This window comes from Vulpes lagopus, chromosome 11 (genome assembly GCF_018345385.1).
Source record: "Vulpes lagopus strain Blue_001 chromosome 11, ASM1834538v1, whole genome shotgun sequence".
Classification (NCBI taxonomy): Eukaryota; Metazoa; Chordata; class Mammalia; order Carnivora; family Canidae; genus Vulpes; species Vulpes lagopus.
In genome coordinates this window covers 94,393,656-94,414,684 of record NC_054834.1, presented here as the reverse complement: position 1 = coordinate 94,414,684, position 21,029 = coordinate 94,393,656, and the positions used below count along the sequence as shown (strand labels likewise).

At 38.7% G+C, this 21,029-nt stretch overlaps 1 protein-coding gene across 5 annotated transcripts in view; it reads right to left on the bottom strand.

Annotated features, from left to right (window-relative positions):
* Window positions 1-21,029, bottom strand: part of MYO3B (myosin IIIB) — a 427,577-nt gene that overhangs the window by 193,686 nt on the left and 212,862 nt on the right. For all 5 annotated transcript variants that reach the window (XR_005990597.1, XM_041773390.1, XM_041773393.1 and 2 more), the window contains exon 23: window positions 712-791. Coding sequence is in view for 4 of the 5 variants with exons in the window: in XM_041773390.1 (XP_041629324.1) it covers window positions 712-791 (80 nt within the window). In the remaining variant the exon portion in view is untranslated. The remainder of the gene's footprint in view (window positions 1-711; window positions 792-21,029) is intronic.

Sequence of the window (21,029 nt, the reverse complement as noted above, 5' to 3'; positions counted from 1 at the left end):
CCACACTGGCATAGGTATTATTTTGAGCTGAAGACATCTGAAAATCAACAGTTTCAAGAAGAGGCTTTTCCTGAACTCTCCTTATCTGGCTAAAAACAGGGCCTCTCAAAATAATCCAACTGTCATAAATCTCCTCCCTGGCAGTTTCACAACCTGTTATGGAAGATTGACTGCTACCACCACAGATGAGAAATGAACACTGGGATAAGAAACTGCCTAACCAGACACTGTCACAGAACCATCATACTTCCCATCTATTCTCCTAAGGGACCATTTGTTTTTCCCAAAAGTCATCTGTTCTCCCACAAGTGCCCATCTCTCCCTCCTCTTGCCCCATTCATCCCCTATAAAGATGGCATATAAGCCTCAAATTCTAATTACCTCTTTGAGTTACTTTTTTGAGAGAGTTCCTGATAATGCACATAATTAAAATTTGTTTTTTCTCCTGTTAAACTTTCAGGTTGAGTTTAATTCAGTACCCCCAAGAACTGAAGTTAAGAGAGTAGAGGAAAAGTTTTCTCCCCTGACACAGTACTTTAAGAATTCCATGACACTGTTTTTGTTTCAAATTTCCTAAATGCCTTCATCTCTTTACCAGATTACCCAATCAGTGGGCTAGATAAACTAAAGTTGTCTACCCTAGGATTATCCCAAAGGCAGGAGCAAGCACCCCACAGTCCACATTATTTTGAGTACAAACCTGCTACTCACCTTGGTTCTCCCAGTACTGAAATGTGGAGGCAAAGATCTTGAGGCTGCTGTTATCCTGGCTCTTGTTTGGGCCAAATTACCTGAGCAAAAAAGACAAAAAAGTTAAAGTGAGGGAAAAGTTAAGGAATAGTATTATGAGCAATTTTTGTCTTTATGTTTTTGCATTTTTATTAATTTTCCAAATAATCTGCTCTGAATATGAAAAATTTGGAAGAATTTAGATTTTGCAACTTTAATGATATAAACAAATTATAATTTATAATATAAATTGAATTTATATTAGTTTCATAAGCAAAACAGAAACAATAAAAAACTCTCCAATTCACTCAATAAACTAGCAAAAGAAGAAAATTGCCATACATAAAAAGGACATATAAAAAGCCCACAGCTAACAACTCAACAGGAATGATTGAAAGCTTTTTCCTCTAAGATCAGGATCAGAGCAAGGACGCTCACTCTTACCACTTCTATTCAACTAGCAGTCCTAGCTCAAGCAGTTAGGCAAGAAAAAGAAATAAAAGACACCCAAATTGAAAGAAAGAAGTAAAATGATCTCTGTTCATAGGTGGTATGATCTTGTATATTAAAAATAAACCTAAAAATCCTACCAAAAACCCTGCTAAAACTAGTAAGTCAATTCAGCAAATTTGTAAGATATAAAATCAGCATAGAAAAATCAGTTGCATTTCTATGCACTAACAATGAAAATTTGAAAAGGAAACTAAGAAAATCCTACTTATAATAGCATCAAAAAGAATAAAATACTTAGAAATAAACTTAACCAAGGAAGCAAAAGACTTGTGCTATGAAAACTACAAAATATTCCTGAAAGAAATTAAAGAAGGCACACAAATAAATGGAGAGGTATTTTGTTCTTGGGAAGGAAAGGAATCTTTTTCCTCTACTCATCTCATGTTCATTTCCTGGGGCTCTGCAAATTAGATTGACAGAAGACAGATTAACAAGAGAAAAGCAAACAGCAGTTTATTAATGCATCACACACACATACAGGAGTACTTGGTGATAAGTAACTGAAGGGGTGGTTAGACTTGGGCTCACAAAGCATCTTAACAAAACAATAATAAATTTCTTGGTAAGTGACAAAAGATGTTTGAATTTCTAGGAGCAGTAAATTATGGAAAGGTAAATATATGAGGAAGCTAATGGAAGGTAAGGACTAGTTAGTAAAATTTTGTTATACAGATTCCTCTGGTGCTATCTCTGGGCAGACAAGAAAACCTCTAGAGTTTTCTCTGGTGATTAACTTCTGTCCTTCCTGGTAGACAGGGGTGGGGGGATACTTCTACAAATTTATGTCTTGCTTTTATGTAAACAAAGGGAAAGCAGAGAGCTTTTCTTATATATTCTTCTCAATCACCTCCAGCTCAAAATAATCTTTATGCCAAAGTGGCATATTTTAGGATGGCACACTCTGCTACCCTTTACTGTGTTTATGGATTGAAAGATCTAATACTGTTAAAATGTCCATGCTACCCACAAGGATCTATAGATTCAATATAATCCCCATCAAGATCCTAATGGCATTTTTGCAGAAATATAAAAAACCCTAAAATTCATCTGGAACCACAAAGTAACCAAAGTTCCAAACAATCTTGAAAAGGAAAATAAAAAAAAAAAAAAAAGAAAAAAGAAAAGGAAAAAAAAAGTTGAAAGCTTCACACTTCCTGATTTCAAAATGTATTAATCACCAACAGTAATCAAAACACTATGGTACTGGCATAAAAACAAACATATAGACCTATGGAACAGAATAGAGCCCAGAAATAAATCTATGCATAGATGGTCAAGTAATCCTTAAAATGGGTGTCAAGATTATATAATGGGGAAAGGGTAGTCACTTCAACAAATCGTGTTTGGACAACTCAATATCCACATGCAAAAGAATGAAACTGGACCCTATCTTATACAACATTCAATTCCTATTGGATTAAAGATTTAAATGTAAGACCTGAAACTATAAAACTCCTAGGAAAAAACATTGGGAGAGAGCTTCATGACACTGATCTTAGCAATGATTTCTTGGATAGGATATCAAAAGCACAGGCAATAAAAGCAAAAATAGACAAGAGGCTTTACATCAAACCATAAGCTTCTGCACAGGAAAGGAAACAATCAGCAAAGGGAAAAGGAAACCTACAGAATGGGAGAAAATATTTGCAGAGCATATAAGGGGTTAATTTCCAAGATCTATACAGACTTCTACAACTCAACAGCAAAAAATAAAATAAATAATAAAATAATAAAATAAAATAAAATAAAATAAATAAAATAAAATAAAATAAAATAAAACATAACTGGATTTAAAACTGGGCAAAGGAGGGGTTCCTGGGTGGCCCAGCTGGTTCAATGTCCGACACTTGATTTCAGATCAGGTCATGATCTCAGAATTGTGTGATCAAGGCCCACATTGGGTTCCATGCTCAGTGGGGAGTCTGCTTGGGATTCTCTCTCTCCCTCTGCCCCTCCTCACTGTGTGTGCACACACGTGCTTCTTCTCCAAAATAACTAATTACATTTTAAATTTCTTTTTCAAGATTTTATTTATTTATTCATGAGACACAGAGAAAGAGAGAGAGAGAGAGAGAGAGAGAGAGGCAGAGACATAGGCAGAGGGAGAAGTAGGCTCCATGCAGGGAGCCTGATGTGGGACTCAATCCCAGGACTCCAGGATCACGCCCTGGTTTGAAGGCAGGCACTAAACGGCTGATACCCAGGGGTCCCCTAATTACATTTTTAATATAAAAAGAATAAAAAAAATAAAAATGGGCAAAGTACTTGAATAGGCATTTCTCCAAAGATGACATAAAAATGGCCAAAAACTTTATTAAAAGATGCTCATCACTAAGTGTCAGGGAAATGCATATCAAAACCACAACAAGATATCATTTTATACTGTTTAGGATGGCCATTATATAAAACAACAACAATAACAACAGAAAATAACAAGTGTTGGCAAGGATATGGAGAAACTGGAACTTCTCACTGCTGGTGGGAATATAAAGTGGTACAACCAATACAAAAAACAGTGTGGAGATTCTTGAAAAAATTAAAAATAGAATACCATGTGATCCAACAATTCCACTTCTGGGTATTTATCCAAAACAACTGGAAACAGAATCATGAAGAGGTGTTTGCCTCCCATGTTCATCAAAGCACTATTCACAACAGCCAAGCAGTGAACAAACTAAATATTCATCAAAGGATGAACGGATATAGAAAACGCGGTATATATGTACAACGGAATATTATACAGCCAGATGTCCTGCCATTTGAGACAACATAGATGAACTTGGGACATTATGCTAAGTGAAATAAGCCAGTCTTAGATAAGCTCATAAAAGCAGAAACTAGAATATTGGTTGCCAGAGGCTGTGGGGACAGGGAAAGGGGGGCATTGCTGTTCAATGGGTATAGAGTTTCCGTAATGCAAGATGAAAAAGTTCAGAGTCTGCTCTACAACAATGTGCATATGGTGAACAATATTGTATTGTTTACTTAAAAATGTGCTAGGAGGGTAGGTTTCATGTTACGTGTTTTTACCACCATAAAAAAAAAAGTCTCCAAATAGAGCACTGTTAGTCGTTGAAAGACATAAATAAGCAAGAAAAAAGAAGCTGGGAGTTTTCTTAAAAGAGAAATTGGGCAACAGAGAACCCGACTGTGAAGGTTTAAGACACAGACAGTGATTGGCAGATCTGGTATATGGGTCCCTCAGCACACAGGGAAAAAGCCTGCCATGCAGTGAACCAGATGACACAGAGAGCATGGGCATCAGCCAGAGTCCTGGGGACTGATGGGTTTTTGCATTTGCCCGGGGTGTGGACAAGTTAGTTAACATCTCAGAGCTTCCAGTTTCCTTGTCTATAACATGAAGACAGTATTGTCTCATTCTGAGAGTCGTTATGGGCATTGAATGAGGGTAATTCATGATTAGCACTGTCAACATGGGGATTGTTCAAGGCATGTGCTCAATTCATGTTAGCCAGTATTGATTATTAATAGCATTAATAATATTAATATTATTTGCTATGAATAGTCTGTTCAAACATGTCTCAAAACAGTGAAAAGAAGGTGAGAGAACACTAAGGAATCTTACTAATTTGCTACTGTGAGCACTGGTCAGTCAAAAAACAAATGAAAGATGAGAAAAAATGATAAGGCAACCCCCCCCCCCCCCCGCCTCTGAACCTCCATGTCTTGGCCACGCTGATTCCCAATGCTTTTTACCTTTGAAGGAGCTGAGTGGCCTGTTCAGACTCTCTTCTCCCCTTACCACTCACCTACTCTTAATCTCCTCTCCCATCCTTAGCTTCCTAAACTAAGTGCTTGAAGATTTCTGTTTGCTTTTTTACCTACGATGTCATTTGATTCTGTGGCAAAATAAAAAGTTATCAATGAAGGGAAATGCTCTAATTTGTGCATATGCAAGACACTCAAGATTTCAAAGTTTTTTAGCAAGTCTAGCACAAAGATGTCCAAATGTTTTCTCTGGCGATATCTTCAGAGGCTAAACTGTGATTAATAGCCCAGAAAGAACCCTTTGAAGCAGGATTGGTGACATCAAAGTCATAATCCAGGGGTGGCAGGAGCTTTATAATGAGTGGGAAGCATTTTAACACATTTCAAAGGATTTACAGCATGAATAAACAATAGACCTCAGCAGATGCACTACACACACCTTTCTAACCTATAAGAAGTTTCCATTTTAATTTAAATGTAAATATAGCTTTCATATTTGTTTCAAAGCATCCTCTCAGCTTCACCCCTAGACAGCCTCTTTGGCTAAGGATGCCTCACTGCCCCAGAGCACCCTCCTGTGCTTCCCAAAACTGTGAGTACTGATGTGTATTGGGAAAGGAAAATGAAAGACAGAGGCATCTAGTGGAATTTATATCCAATATGGGAACTGGGTTAAGAAAGAATATGCAATGGAGCTTACAGTGATCCCACACAATTTCTCTGCTTCCAACTTAAAGAGAAAGAGACAAGCGGTCTGAAGACAGAGCTGGAACTTTTAAACAATGGCAATTTCCTGCCTGCTTAGAGATTTCATCTCTTGGAAAGCAACCAGGACCCATGATTTCATCTTCAGTTGCTTCTTAAGAATTGTCCAAAATGATGGTTGCTATTTAAATAATCATGCACAGAATTTGGCTTCCCTCTGCTGCCCTCTCTGGGTTTACAGAATTTGTTGCAGGGTTCCAGTGGTGACTGCTAGCAGGTATTTGTTTAGAAAATTTTCCTGTTTTAATTTTCCCTAACACAAGCAATAGGCTCATAAACTAATAAATTACTGCAAAGCAATGCTGAAATGTAAAAGTCTCATGTCAAACTGCTACTAAAAGAGAAGCTGCAAATAAAGAAAATCAAATGTTTCAGTTCACCTATTACCAGAGTAAGTTATCTGAGTAGACCTGAGAACTGAAACCATTGATCCAAAAATCAGTCTGGATCCTAAGAACCTAAACACAACATGGTGTCTACAGGAAAATAACCTTGTACCACCCTATCTCCATTAGCATAATTTTTTTTTTCCAGGCAATGGTTTCATTGTTCATCACAGGAACTTCCTGAAAGACCTAAGACCATCAAATCTTCAATAGAAAATACCAATACCAGTGATTGGCCTTAGGATTCTGTGAACCCCTGGGCTCAAAAATCCTCACCTTGCTTTTTCCACCAGTCATACACTTCTGTTTTTTGTGATCTTTACCCAACCCTTATTAAGCCTGCTCACTTTGAAAGACTCATCTTAAAGAACTTTATCTCTCAATAAATTCTGACCCTGCTTTTCCTTCTCTAGGGCACTGCCAAAACTTTGAGAGGTGGTGGTTTCCATTATTGTGGTAAATAATGAACTCCAGTTTGCTTCATCAATAGGTTGTGAGGGTGATATTTACAAAGTCAACGTGGGACAGACCCAGAGCGGTGTGATACTTGCCATGACTGTAGTGTTCTAATTTCAATTAACAACACCTTAGTGAATAAAAATGCAAGGAGTCAAATTCAGTAGTTTTAGAAAATATACTATAGCATTTTGTATGCAAAAAGCTTGTTTTTATATACTTATCAATACTAAATAAAATTTCAGTAACAACAGGTTGTGAATAAAAATGCAAGGAGTCAAATTTAGTAGTTTTAGAAAATATACTATAGCATTTTGTATGCAAAAAAGCTTGTTTTTATACACTTGTCAATACTAAATATAATAAGGATTTGTTTTAGATTTGATACACTGAGGTAACTTAAAACAGCTACAAAACATATGAAACAGTTCTGGAGGCCAACAGAAAAAGTGTGTTGTTAGACTTTCTTCTGTAAATTTTTAACTTTCTCCCCTGGCATTCGTCTATGGCTTTGTGTGTTAACATCAATAAATGGGCAGGGGGAGGTGGGAGGGTTCCCAGCCCACTTAATCTCTCAAGAAAAGAACATTGATAATATATCGAGTGGGCTGTACTTTCATGGAGGGCAGGCAACATTAGTAAATAAAACACCAGCCTGTCCTCCCAGCTGTTTTATAGAAGAAAGATGCTCACATAACAAATTCACTCTCTTTTCTGAGTGCACAACCTTTAACACACACATGGGTAATTCAAAGCCCAAAAGAAACCCGTTTCTCCTTCCTGTATTGACTTTCAATTGGCAGTTATCTGGCATCTTAGGAAGTTCTGCATAATTAACACTTCTGCACTATCTGCTTGAAGGAAGCCAAACCAATGCTTTTGCTGCTTTTTTTCGTTTTCATTTAGAATGTGAACTACAGCTTTAAAGACTGGTGACCCAGCGATTTCAAAATTGTAGAGCTGAGGAAAAACAGTAACTCCTTCTTTCCTTCTTTAAGCTTTAAAGCTCATAAATAGGATGTTAGCCCACCAAAGGACTGTCCTGAATCATCAGAAGTCAAGGAGGTTAACAAGGCCTCCCTCTCCTAACTTAGTCAACAGTGGAGCTGAGGCTCTCTGTTTTCTGCATTTTATTGCCACATTGGCAGAAGCGCCAGTTCAATCTATCCTCATGACAAGAATCTCCCTATAGGCAGAGCCATGTAAAGAAACAAAAGCTCTGAGGATTACCTGCCTTCCCCACATTTTTCTGGTGGAGTTTGCTTGTAAATGACATGATGTGTTCACAGAAGTACTGGAGCCTAGACTGTTGATATCTATCAAAGAAAACCTGACCCATTTAGTTTAAAAAAAAAAAAAGGAAAGAAATTCACATACATGTATCTGCCAGAAGCCACTCATCACTGGCATGTGAGATTTGCTTATTCCAGCCTCCTAGAAACATCCATGTGCAGCAGAGCAGGCTTTAGTCCAACTGATACTGGTTCTAGAAATGCTAATTTAGGCAAAGGATGTATTCAAGTTCCACACACTCCTTTTCACACTCCCATTTCCACTTCTGCAGCTGCAACATGGCTTTAATGCTGTATCTCCTCTTTACTCCAGAGGCCCATACCATTTCCTTGTCCCACTCCTGAACTCTCTCAGTAGAGACCTCTTCCATCAAACCTCTCCTATGTTCCAAATCTTCAGGTTACTATTCTTCTCTGACAACTAATCCAGATCTCATTTGTTCATGGGTAGAGAAATGTATTACTTCACTCAGGTGAGATGTGCATAGTATAGAAGCATTCTAGGAACAAAATATTTACAGAATGACTCTGTTGATGGCAAGGTCGGGTACCTATAGACTGTCCAGTGTCTAGGTCAGAGGATGGTTTGGAAGTAGAGGCTCTTTCAGTTAATGGTATTCAAGTTATTCATGCTTTGAAATAAGCCATGAAGAGCATCCTATGGTTCTTCCAAAGATGTTCTTCATCTCAGGTCTTGGGCAGCCCAGAGAAGCTACCGGGAAAGGGAAAAGACTGACATATAAATAAGTCAGTGGAATTTGAAGTGGAAAGGGTTATAATAAACCTTAGAAGAGTGACATGAGAGGGTAGGAGACCAAGTCTTGCAAGAATGAGAAAAAAGCTGAAGAGCAGGGCAGCCACAGTGGCGCAGCGGTTTGGCGCCGCCTGCAGCCTGGGGTGTGATCCTGGAGACCCGGGATCGAGTCTCATATTCGGGCTCCCTGCATGGAGCCTGCTTCTCCCTCTGCCTTTGTCTCTGCCTCTCTCTCTCTCTGTGTCTATGAATAGATAAATTTAAAAAAAAAGCTGAAGAGCAGGCAATCCATGAGCTATATCTTGAAGGATTAACAGGAGTTTGACAGGAAGGGGAACAGATCTATCTGGAAGATGCAGAAAGCTTAGTGAGAAGAAAAATCTTTAAAAATTCCAGAGACTAGGGATCCCTGGGTGGCGCAGCGGTTTAGCGCCTGCCTTTGGCCCAGGGCGCGATCCTGGAGACCCGGGATCAAGTCCCACGTTGGGCTCCCGGTGCATGGAGCCTGCTCCTCCCTCTGCCTGTGTCTCTGCTTCTCTCTCTCTCTCTGTGTGTGACTATCATAAATAAATAAAATTTAAAAAAAATTCCAGAGACTGGAGTGCCTGGATGGGCCTGTCAGAAGAGCACGTGACTCCTAATCTTGGGGTCATGAGTTCAAGCTTCATGTTAGGTCAAGATTACTTATATAAAAAACTAAAAATAAATAAGTAAATAAATAAAACTTCCAGAGACTCTATACATTTAACTCCCAAGGGGCTTCTCATTTTTATGTTAGACATATAATAATAGCAAAAAATATTTATTTTTTTATTCTTATAAGCATAAACATAAGCTACTTGCCCTTCCTACCAATGAAAATACTAATTATGAAGGCAATTTCTGGGGGAAAAACATGGAAAAAAGAAAGGTTTGCTAAGGCATCGCAAGTCACTGCAAACATGGACAAAGTCTCTGCTATCTCGCTCTTCCAATGGCCTTCAGGTAGAGTACTCTACCACTGGTATGGCCAAAGTTGGATGGTTTGGATATAAGCCAGTAGGGGACTCATCTCACTTAGTTGGTAAAAGTACTAATGAGGCCAAAGTCTTGAGTAAAATCTCATATGGATCAGGTAGTTGCACAGAGAAAAGTGACATTCTACATCGAAGACTGGAATCCAAAATAAAATGCCCAGGCAGGAGAGAATAAACTGATCACTACAGATTTAAAAATCACCCCCTAGAAGTTATGGTCAATACACCTTATTTGTTGATGATACATCTGTTGCATGCTTTCTTTGTATGAAGCACAATACTTCGGTTTCCTTGTGTTCTCAGTTAGGACTGAGAAAGCTACACATGGCTTTAGGAAATAAGATGCTGTTAACTCCCATTGTGCAGGGTAACAACTGAGTACTGAAAACTATGAATGCTTCTCTGGTTCTCCCTCTTCAGCAGGGAAGCAATGAAAAGTACGCTAGACTTGAAAGTGAGAAATGGAGATTCCTATCCCAGGCCTGCCATTGACTTTAGATCACTCTACTCTCTGGGACTCACTTATATTATATGTCAAATGAGGACTTGGAGTATATTAGTGGTCTTCTATTTGTATGCCACAGCATTCTGCCTGGCGCCCCTGGAGCAAAACCCTTTGTGCTTACACAGCATCATGCAGATCAGTGCCAGGCAATGTGGTATTAAGAGGGGTAGAACCTTTTCGAGAGGGAACTATAAGAACTGTGTAATGTTGACCTGGTGCCAAAAAGCTTGTGTGACATCTGTGGCCAGGACATATGAGAAATTTACCTGGGCTATAAACTAGACACCTGGTCAGGGCAATAAACAATACTGTTCAAAGAGCAGTATCAGAGAAAATCATTTGCAAAAGATATGCCGGATTAAGGACTGCCATCCAAAATATACAAAAAATTCTTAAAACTCATTAAGAAAATAACCCATTTGAAAAATGGATTGAAGATTTTTTTTCCTTAAACTTTATTTTTTTGGTAATCTCTACACTCAAGGTTGGGGTTGACCTCACAACCCTAAGATTGAGAGTTGCATGGTCTTCTAAGCCAGCCAGGCACCCCGAAACGGACCAAAGATCTTAAAAAGATAACTCACCAAAGAAAATAAGCAGATGGCAAATAAGCATATACATACATGCTCCACATTATATGTCAACAGGGAAATGCAAATTAGAATAACAATGAGACATGACCACATGCCGATTAGAATAGCCAAAATCAAGAACACTGACAACATCAAATGCTGGTAAGGATTTGGAGCAATAGGAACTGTCACTGTTGGTGGGAATTCAAAATAGTATAGCTTTTTTTTTTTTTTTTAAAGTAGGCTCCATGTCCAGCATGGGGTTTGAACTCACAACCCTGACATCAAGACCTGAGCAGAGATCAAGAGTTGCATGCTTAACCAACTGAGCCACCCAGTATAGCCATTTTGGAAGACAGTTTGGCAGTTTCTCATAAAACTAAACATACATTTAGCACGATGATCCAGTACTCCCATTCCTCAATATTTACCCAAAAGAGTTGAAAACTTATGTCCACACAAAACCCTGTTGCCAAAAGTTGGAAGCAACCAAGATGTATTTCAGCAGGTGAAAGGATAAACTAAGGTCCATCGAGACAACAGAATATTTATCCAGTACTAAAAGGAAATGGAACTATCAAGTCATGAAAAGCCTTGGAAGAACCTTAAATGTGCATTACAAAGTGAAAGAAGCCAATCTGAAAAGGCTACATATTGTATGATTCCAATTATATGACATTCTGGAAAAGGTAAAACTATGGCGACAATAAAAAGATCAAGGGTTAAAAAAAGAAAAAAGGTCAAGAGTTGTGGAAAGGAATGAATAGGCAGAGCACAGAAGACTTTCATGGCAGTGAAAATACTCTGTGTGATACCACAATGATGGATACATGTCATTATACATTTGTCACACCAAGTGTGAACCCTAATGTAAACTATGGACTTTGAATAATAATGATGTGTCAATATAAGTTCATCCATTGTAACAAATGTACCGCTCTGATGGAAGATACTGATAGTGAAGGAGTTTATAGATGTATGTGCAGGGGTTATAGGGGAAATCTCTGTTCCTTCCCTTCAAGGTTACTGTGAAGGGAATTGCCCTTAAAAAGTAGTTTTGTTGTTGTTGTTGTTTTTAAAAAGCAACATCATGCTGACCAACAAGTAAACGAGTAACAATTGTGGATGCAAATTACAGTAAAAAAAAAAAAAAAAAAGGTTGATTAGTGTTAGGCTTCCATTCAGCTCTGACATTCTACCTACAGTTGTAAAATCATAAAAGAACCCTGAGATGGGGAAAATAAGAACGAACAAGATAAAGAGGACAGAACTAAAATCTGCACAACGTCTTGTTTCTTAGCAGTTGGGTAGGCAACAGAAGGAGGAGCGGGCGGTGATGACAGTATGGCTTAGATAAATGGAGCAAGTATAAATGATTTTTACCAAGGCCTGGATATATAATTTGTCAATGCTCTCATCATAGTTGATCACCCTGAGCAACTAGCAATGGTTCTGTTTCTGTGATGTCTTTAGTTACTCCCCCTTCACTTTGCTACTGTGGCTACAGTGAGCTTATTCGGATCTCCAATTTTTATATCACTCTTCTTAATACATGAGAGAGGGCACAGAAGTATAGGTATTTCTCCCTCCCTGCAATGTTTTTAAGATTAAGGAATTCAATGTGCTTATCTTCAACATCTTCATAATATATATTCTCCTATGAAAAAAAAATCAAGCTTCTTTCAGATGGGACATTAGTAAATACACACCATTTTGAAAAACTGGGTACTAATATGAATGTAATCATCACGTATGTAAATCTTTTTTCTACTGACTCTCTGTAAGCAATCATGGTTAACTTTTGATCTGTAGTTATCTAAGTCTATTTTTCACATTTACCAATTATTTTGCTTTATTTCAAGGAATGACTGACTATTCCGTATCACCTAGCTCCTTTTTTAAAGGACCCAGTCTGAACATCCAAAGTGCACATCTTTGAAAAAAACTACAGAATCCAGAAAATAAGGAAGGGAATACTGAGAAAAAGGCAACTTTCTGCAGGAAACAAAACGTACAACATGCCCAATTGGCCAGCATTATTCATATCTAAGCTATACTGCCATGGGTTTTCTGAACATCTACATATATACCCACATTTCTCTCCTATATACATGATTTTTTGTTGTTACCAATTCATAAAATGGCAGTGCCAGAAAGTTCTACTGAACCTTATATGGGCCATGGTGTTGAAGGATAAAATTAATCTATTTTTATTTCTTAGGTACAGGCATAACCTTTTTGAGATCTTGGCCTTATGATACAGACCTTGGCATGCCATAATTACTGACTTTTTTTTTTTTTTAAGGAACAGAACCTATCAAGAACAAAGGTCAGCAGAAAAGATTATTTCTCTGATGAAGTAACTCTACAAGCATCACAACTCTGTGCTAATTCTCGAGGCTGCAGCTAGAAAGTGCCTGAGTCCTTTCAACTTAATATATAAATATTCTACCTTACACGGGTATTTTTGTTTAGGAATGATTTCTTAAAGACTATAAGCTCTCTGAAGCCAGGCAGTATTTCTATTCTCAATCGAGGTTTAAATATTTCTAGAGAATGTCTCATCAAGAAATATTTCTTTACCACCTGCTAAAGACTTGCAAAGTACCTTACACATAGTAGATGCTAATGGAAAATTGTTCACTGAAGATGCTCCACTGCACCAGAACATTTCAGATTACTTCTACCCTTGCCTTCTAGAGATAGATCATATCTACCATCTCCTGTCAAACTTCAGTATCAGATTCTTCCTTCAGTCATCCAAGAATGCCATGGCTCATTATCCTAAGGAGATTAGCAATTGACCGTGAACCATTTTGCAGTTATGTAGCACCATGGATGAGTAATGAATCTGAAACAGATTAATGGTTTAAATGTTTCTGGAGAATATCTCCTCAAAGCTAAAGATGTTCCTTGATGTAACACTGAAAGCTACCCATGAATCTAATTAACACTGTGTCCTCTCACTGGGGTCTAAGCTCCATAAGGGAGGACACTAGGTGTATTCTATTTATCACTCTATACCTAGTGGTATATTTAGCAGAGAGTAAGCATGCAAATATACTGAATTGAATGAGTGAATAAGCTGTGCATTAAAGTTTTATTCAACATTATATCCAACACTCTTAAGAGCAGGCCTCATCTCATTTGCTTCCACATACCCTGACCTTTTTGCTTGTCTTTGTCCATTGTCCATGCCATGCTCTTTTCATATTTCAGACCTTTTTTTTTTAAAGATTTATTTATTCATGAGACACACACACAGAGTGAGGGAGAGAAAGAGAGAGAGGCAGAGACACAGGCAGAGGGAGAAGCAGGGTCCATGCAGGGAGCCTGATGCGGGACTCAATTCCCGGTTCCCAGGATCATGCCCTGGGCCAAAGGCAGGCCCTAAACCACTGAACCACCGAGGGATCCCCTATTTCAGACTTTTGCTGAAGTTATTTGAGGTCTGGATTGCAGGGGTGAAATAGTTAAGATTGTGAATTCTGGGGTCAAACCACCTGGGGTTTGTGTCAGCTCTGCCACTTACTGGTTAGTAGTGCCTGAATGAGTTACTTTCTTTGTTTCTGAGTTTTATCATCCAGAGGGCTGGACAAATGTTTATTGAGCTTTGGGAACAAAGTGTTCCTGTTAAATTTATAGTCAACAGAGTTTCAGTGGTGAGTAGAGATGCAGATGTTGCTGGTATAGGGGATTTGATTAGAGCCACATGGAACCCCTAGAGGTCCTAGTTAGCCAAGGAGTTTTACTTAAAGCCAAATAACTTGATTCAATGACAATTTCTTCAGCATACCTTTTAAGATTTACAAAAATGTTATTAATTAGGGATTCTGGTTAATCAGAGTTTTATAGAATATCCAATTTTCTATTGCCTAGAGACTCATTAAATGTTGGGTTGGCTGACTAGAGAAGAAAGCAAACAAACTAAGGATTTAAGATTTGAGGGTTTATTTTATTCTCTTTTGTTTAAGATACTATTTTCAAAACACAGAAATCACAAACCCTTAACAGAAAGAAAGACCACAGTACTATGTAACATTACCGTCTTTTTAAAAAATGCACCAGAGATAAGGAAATAAATGAAGAAATCCATTGATTTTACCCTATATTTTTGTTTTATCCCTAAATGAATATTCATCCAAGAAATAACAAAAAATGATATAATTATACCCACACATCACTTAGCTCCAGATCAGAAAAGAGTTAACAATTCATTTGAGAATTTTAGCATTCGGGATGACTTGGAAGGCTCCGCAGTTGAGCATCTGCCTTTGGCTCAGGGTATGATCCGGGTAAGATCAGAGAGTCTTCCCTGTGAGAAGCCTGCTTCTGTCTCTCTGTCTCTCATGAATAAATAAATAAAATCTTAAAAAATAAAAAAAGAATTGTAACATTCACTGAATGTTTACAGTGTAGTAGATACTGTGTTAAGTGTGTGAAATGAATTATTTAATGTGGCAATCCTGTGAGCTGTGGTCCCAATACATAAAGAAAGGAAACTGAGGCAAAGAGTGTTCAAGTTTCTTGCCTGAGGTTGGATATCAGCAGTGCAGCACACTGAGCAGTCAACATTAAGAAAGCCCATCAACTGGGATGGCCTAATTTAAGATTTTGCAGTAGTTTTGGGGTTTTTGATCATATCCAAGGCAGACCACTGAGAAACTGATGGGACTACTCCTGGCCAAACTGATTGAACACAACTGATTTTAGATGATGTCTGGATTTTTTTTTTGTCATTTACACAACAAACCAGGTCAACCACCCAGTGATCCCACTGATTACCAAGCAATTACTATCGTTATGGCTAAGCCAAATTTAATCATCTGGAAAACAGTTGATTCAGTTTTTGTGTAACCTGAACTACCCGTGTGAAACTCAAAGACTGGAACAACTTTACTAAAGACAAACCTTAATAAAACCTTAGTGGTCCTCTCTCCTGCTTCCAACTCTCAAGTTCAGTTAAGTGACATTTTATTTAGTTTACTGATGTCTCACATGTGCAAGCCAGTAAAGTTCACAATTGTTACTCCATACAGCTGTGGTTTACAGCTTTTCTTTGCACACAAGCTGGCACCATAGCAAAATGATTAACTTTTATATGCTCCTAACATATGGACCAGACTGTCAGAAGCTAGTCTTGTATTCTAAAAAGAAAAATACAGTTTCTATTAATATGACCCAAAATCCTGGGGAAAAAGTGTTAAATTGTGATCCATCTCTAAGTAGAGAGATTATAATTATAATTATAATGGATTTGTTTCTAATTCATTTGATTTGAAGTGCCTGGAGTTATCTTTAGTAAGGGAAAGGAGGAGGAGGGTTAAAATGACCTGCAAGCCCCATTATAAAGAGATTTTATAGTAGGATAAATTAATAAACTGTAAATGGCCTTGAGACTTTTTATCCAATATGAGCTATAGAATAAAAGCAAAGAATCTTTCATCTTAAATGGGAACATATTTCTTTTCTATGAATGAGAAGGATGCTGAGAGAAGAACTTACTTTTCTTGCATTTTTGACCATTTAAAAAGAAAATCACAGCTGCCACATTCACTATACTTGACAGGATCATTAAAGAAATAAAACAAAATGTCTCTAAATTGAACTGCCACTTTAAAATAAAATGTACGGTCACTGTCACATTTAGGAGCTATGAAAGAACTATTAGTATGTGTTGAGGAAAGATTGTGGATCTGATTCACAATAGATACGTTCCCAATATTAGAGCCATTATCACAACTCATTATTGAGCTCAGTTTTTCCTTCTCAAGAGCATAGCATCAACAGGGTCCCTGGAGCAAAGAAAGCACAAGGAACTTCTGGGAATGTATTTAAAACCCACATGACAAGGTTGCCCTGGAAAAGGAAGTCATGGAGAAAATTCTCTGATCAGCATTGCCTCAGCAGGTCCCACTTGACTCCTGACCCTCAAGATGCTTTCCACAAAAAGCATTTTCCTGGTTTTGGAAGCTTGTACATTAGAGAGCCATCTCTTGGTATTTCTGCAATAAAGATATGTATTGGATTTTCACAATAAGTATTCCCCACACTTTCCAAGCACAAAAATCTCTCATTCACCTCACACCTCTTCACTTCCACAAACCTAGTGCTTCATGAAACACCTTTTGGGAAACACTGCTCTTACTACTGATGATATGAGAATATTTCTATCTTTGCAAAGAGAGTCAAGGGAAATTTTTAAAGGCTTATACTGGATGGAACTTTGCAAATCCAGAAGAGTGATTTTTCTCATACACAGGAAAATAGTCACAAGTCAAATCTGGACATAATAAAATATTGTTTAATGAAGAAACAAGACTTTATTTTCCTTGGGAGTATAAGCAAGAAGAGCTCTATGTCATTTCTGCACTTCTCTTTGGAAGCAGGAATGAGGCACTTCTGTGGCCAGGGCAGTGATTCTTTAGAGCTACAGCTCTTCAATATGGTACCTACTGAGCATGCGAAATGTGGCTAGTCCAAATTAACATGTGCCATAAGCATGAAACACATACCAGATTTCAAGAACGGAGTACAACAAAGTAAAATATCACATTAGCAAGATTTATATTGATTTCATGCTAAATGACATTATTTTTGATATATTGTGTCAAGATACATTATTAAGATTATTTCATCTTCACCTGTGCTGTAGAGTGTTTATATCCCTCTCCATGTACATGTTAAATCCTAACCCCCAATGTGATGATATACACATGCACCCAAAGCCCCCTGCATGAACATGTTTGTGAGAAGGGAGGTAGGGCCTTTGAGAGGTGATTAGGTGATTCATGAAGGCAGAAAGCCCTTAATGGATCACTGTCCTTACAAAAGAGGCCTCAAAGAGCTCCCCTAACCCTTCTATCATATGAGGACACAGTAAAAGGCTCTGGGAACCAGGAAATGGGCTCTCATCAGACACTAAATCTGCTGGCACCTTGAGCTTGGATTTTCTAGCCTCCAAAACTGGAAGAAATAAATTTCTGTTGTTTATAAGCCACCCAGTCTATGGTATTTTGCTATGGCAGCCTGAACAGACTAAGACAACCTGTTTCTTTTTACATTTTAAAGTAATAGAACATTTTATATTACACTGGACTGGATAGTTCTACAGACCAATAAACAAAAGAGGGCCCAGTGAAAGCTTTCAAACTCCAGACTGAAGGTTTGGATGAGAGATTATTAGGGGCTTGTCTATTTGACCTTGAGGTTCCATCTAATTGGGGGACGTTCTTCATACAAACCCCTCAATGTACAGATAGGAAGCTGGTTCAGAGAGTAACACCTAAGGGATATAAGCAACCTATATCTAAGTATCCTGACTTATGGTCCAGGGCTCTTTACTCCACCACATCTGATGGGGTAGAAGAAACTGAAGGCCAACTTTTTAAAATTAATTAATTAATTAACTAATAAGATTTCATTTATGAGAGAGAGAGAGAGAGAGAGAGAGAGAGACAGAGACACAGGCAGAGGGAGAAGCAGGCTCCATGCAGGGAGCCCAACTTGGGACTCTGGATCCCCGGTCTCCAGGATCACACCCTGGGCTGAAGGTGGCGCTGCTAAACTGCTGAGCCACCTGGGCTGCCCAAGGCCAACTTTTAAAAAGGAAAGAAACACTTACGCTGCTTACATTTAAACACAAAGAAAATAGCACTTGGAGAATGTAAATTCAAAACCTAAAAGCATTCAGGGACAGGGAGAAAAAAACTAGGAGAATTATAAGAGACGCTCTCTGCCCACGACAACCACACTACACATACATTTTGTCATCAGTGAGGCTTTTAGCTGAAAACCATTCACAAAGGATGAGATAAGCAAAAGAGGATGCTGTTCCCTGGAACCTCACAGAGGCAGCAGAAGTTGTGGCAGAAAGGTAAGGGAGTTTAGCCACACATCACCCACAGCCCCTAGGATGGCCACATTTCTGAGCAAATACACGGATCTCACGCTTCCTGAAACAGTCTATACTTTAATTCTGTGTATGCTGTTTGCTTCTGGGACAGCCCACTCCAGCTGGAAAGGGGCTAGCAATCTATTTCAGATGCCAGATATAACTGCAATTACACCTGTACTTCTCTGGTACCTGACTCCAAACAAGGCTTCACACTTGTTCTAGATTCAGATTATGGAATTCTACATGAAGTTCTTCTCTGAATTTCACAACTTGTTAAAATAGATGTCCTATGATAGTGGGCTTCCAACCAACACCATAAATCACAGGATGGTCCAATATTTCTGATGTGCTTCTAGTGCTCTCAGGACTACCAGGAAATTCTGGTCATAAATAGTACTCCCTGCCTGAAGAGAGAGACTACTGAGCACCTCCTATGTGCCAGGGGCTTCTCTAGGAGTTGGAAAGTGGAGATAACTACATGGACAAAATCCTATCCTTGTGGAATTTACATTCCAGTGGCGCAAGGGATTGGACCCAACTCAAACTTCCTGGAGGAGAGGAGGCTAGAGCTGAGTTTTGGAGATTAAAAAAAAAAAAAAAAAAAAGGATTAGGAGGCAGGAGAGGGGTAAGGATGGAAGGTGTGATGATGAGTGTGGGGTTGGGGAACAGAAGTAATTCCTGAAAGTGGAACTCATGTGGACAACAGTATGAACTGTGAAGTACTGTGAACACTCCCAACTACATGTTCTATATATAAAATAGAAGACATACTCTCTGTTCTCATGGAGCTATCTTCTCAGGTAGACAAGATGGTTACATGGGACAGAATTGCATAGCTAGGTAGACCAAGCATTGAACTGCAATTCTGATTACAGATTGTTGGAGATGAAGAGCCCATGTAATTAACATTCGCTATTTCTGTTATTCATGAGTGACTAGCCCTACTGAGTGTCACTTGCCCTATCCCTGAAACAAAAATCTGACTTTCACCTGCTCCAGGCTGGGGCTGGGAGGAATCTCCGGTAGTGATGGAAACTGCCAGACTCCTAGGGTCACATGTGCAGAAAACTTTGTGGTTTTCTACTGTGCCTAGAACATGAAAACCAGCATATGGAGGCATCTCAGTTTATTGGGGATAAACAAAAAACATACCTGCCTTTTCCTGTCATTTCCCTCACCCACACTGACCCATCTTTCTGTGAGGATGGCAGTTCAGTTCCCTTAACCATATTTCTGCCCTAGTTCATAGATTTTCAGATATTTTCTGTTATTAAAGATTACTTTTGGTTTTAAAGATTCATTCTTATTTAACTTTTGATATCATACCAATTCAAAGCTCTTTTTCCCATTCTCCCTTTTAGTCCAGAGGGACTGATGGCTTTCATGGCTTGGGGGAGTCTTTTCTCTTCTCCAGATGTTCTCTGGGGTGGCAAAAGGGAGAAAGGAAAGGGGAGAGAGCAGAGCTCTCCTTCCCTGACTGGGTGAGGCTACAAACACTCTCTGGCAGGTCACAGCTGCCCCTGGGGTTTTTAGGGAAATGTGTAGCCCCAACATGTCCCACAGATAAGGGCTCATATCAAACAGCTCCCTCAGCTCTTAGTGATCTGTTACTGGTTACATCGAATTCCCCACCCAAATTCATATTTCAAGTCCTAACCACCAGTATCTTGGAATGTGACTGCATTTGGAGACAGGACCTCTACAAGGTGATTAAGGTCAAATGGGTGAATCCTAATGCAATATAGCTGGTGTCCTTATAAGAAAAAGAAATCAAGATACATAATATACACACAGACCAAGGGGTCACCATGTGAGCAGCCATCGATAAGCCAAGGAGAGAGGCATCAACAGAAACCAAATCTGCCAACATTTTAATCTTGGACTTCTAGACTCCAGAACTGTCAGACAATAAATTTCTCTTGTTAAAGCCATTTTTGATTTGTGGTGCCTTGTTATGGCAGCTCCTGTAAATTAATACAGAGCCTTAAACTGGGAGTCAAGATTTGGATTTTAGCTTTAGCTTCTACCTTACAGGAGTTACCAAGTTATTTAACAAACTTTTATTGAGAGCCTACTCAATAGGTACTAGGTATTGCTCTGGGTCCTGGGTATACCGGGGTGAATAAAGACCCATCAGGTCTCTGCTCTCAAGTTGCTTATAGTCTAGCATTGAGGATGGGGAAAGGCGGTGATATATAAATAGATAGGATAATGTTATATCTGAATGGAGATAGTTAAAAAGGGTAATGTAGCAGAGTATGGAAGTGTGGGGCCACTCCCCATTGGGTGAACAGAAAAGGCCTGTCTTCAGAGGTAATATCTGAGTGGGATTCTGGATCACAATATGGAGACAGACCTGTAAAGATCTAGAGACAGAATGTTCCAGGCAGACTGAGAAGCTGGTTGCAGAGTCA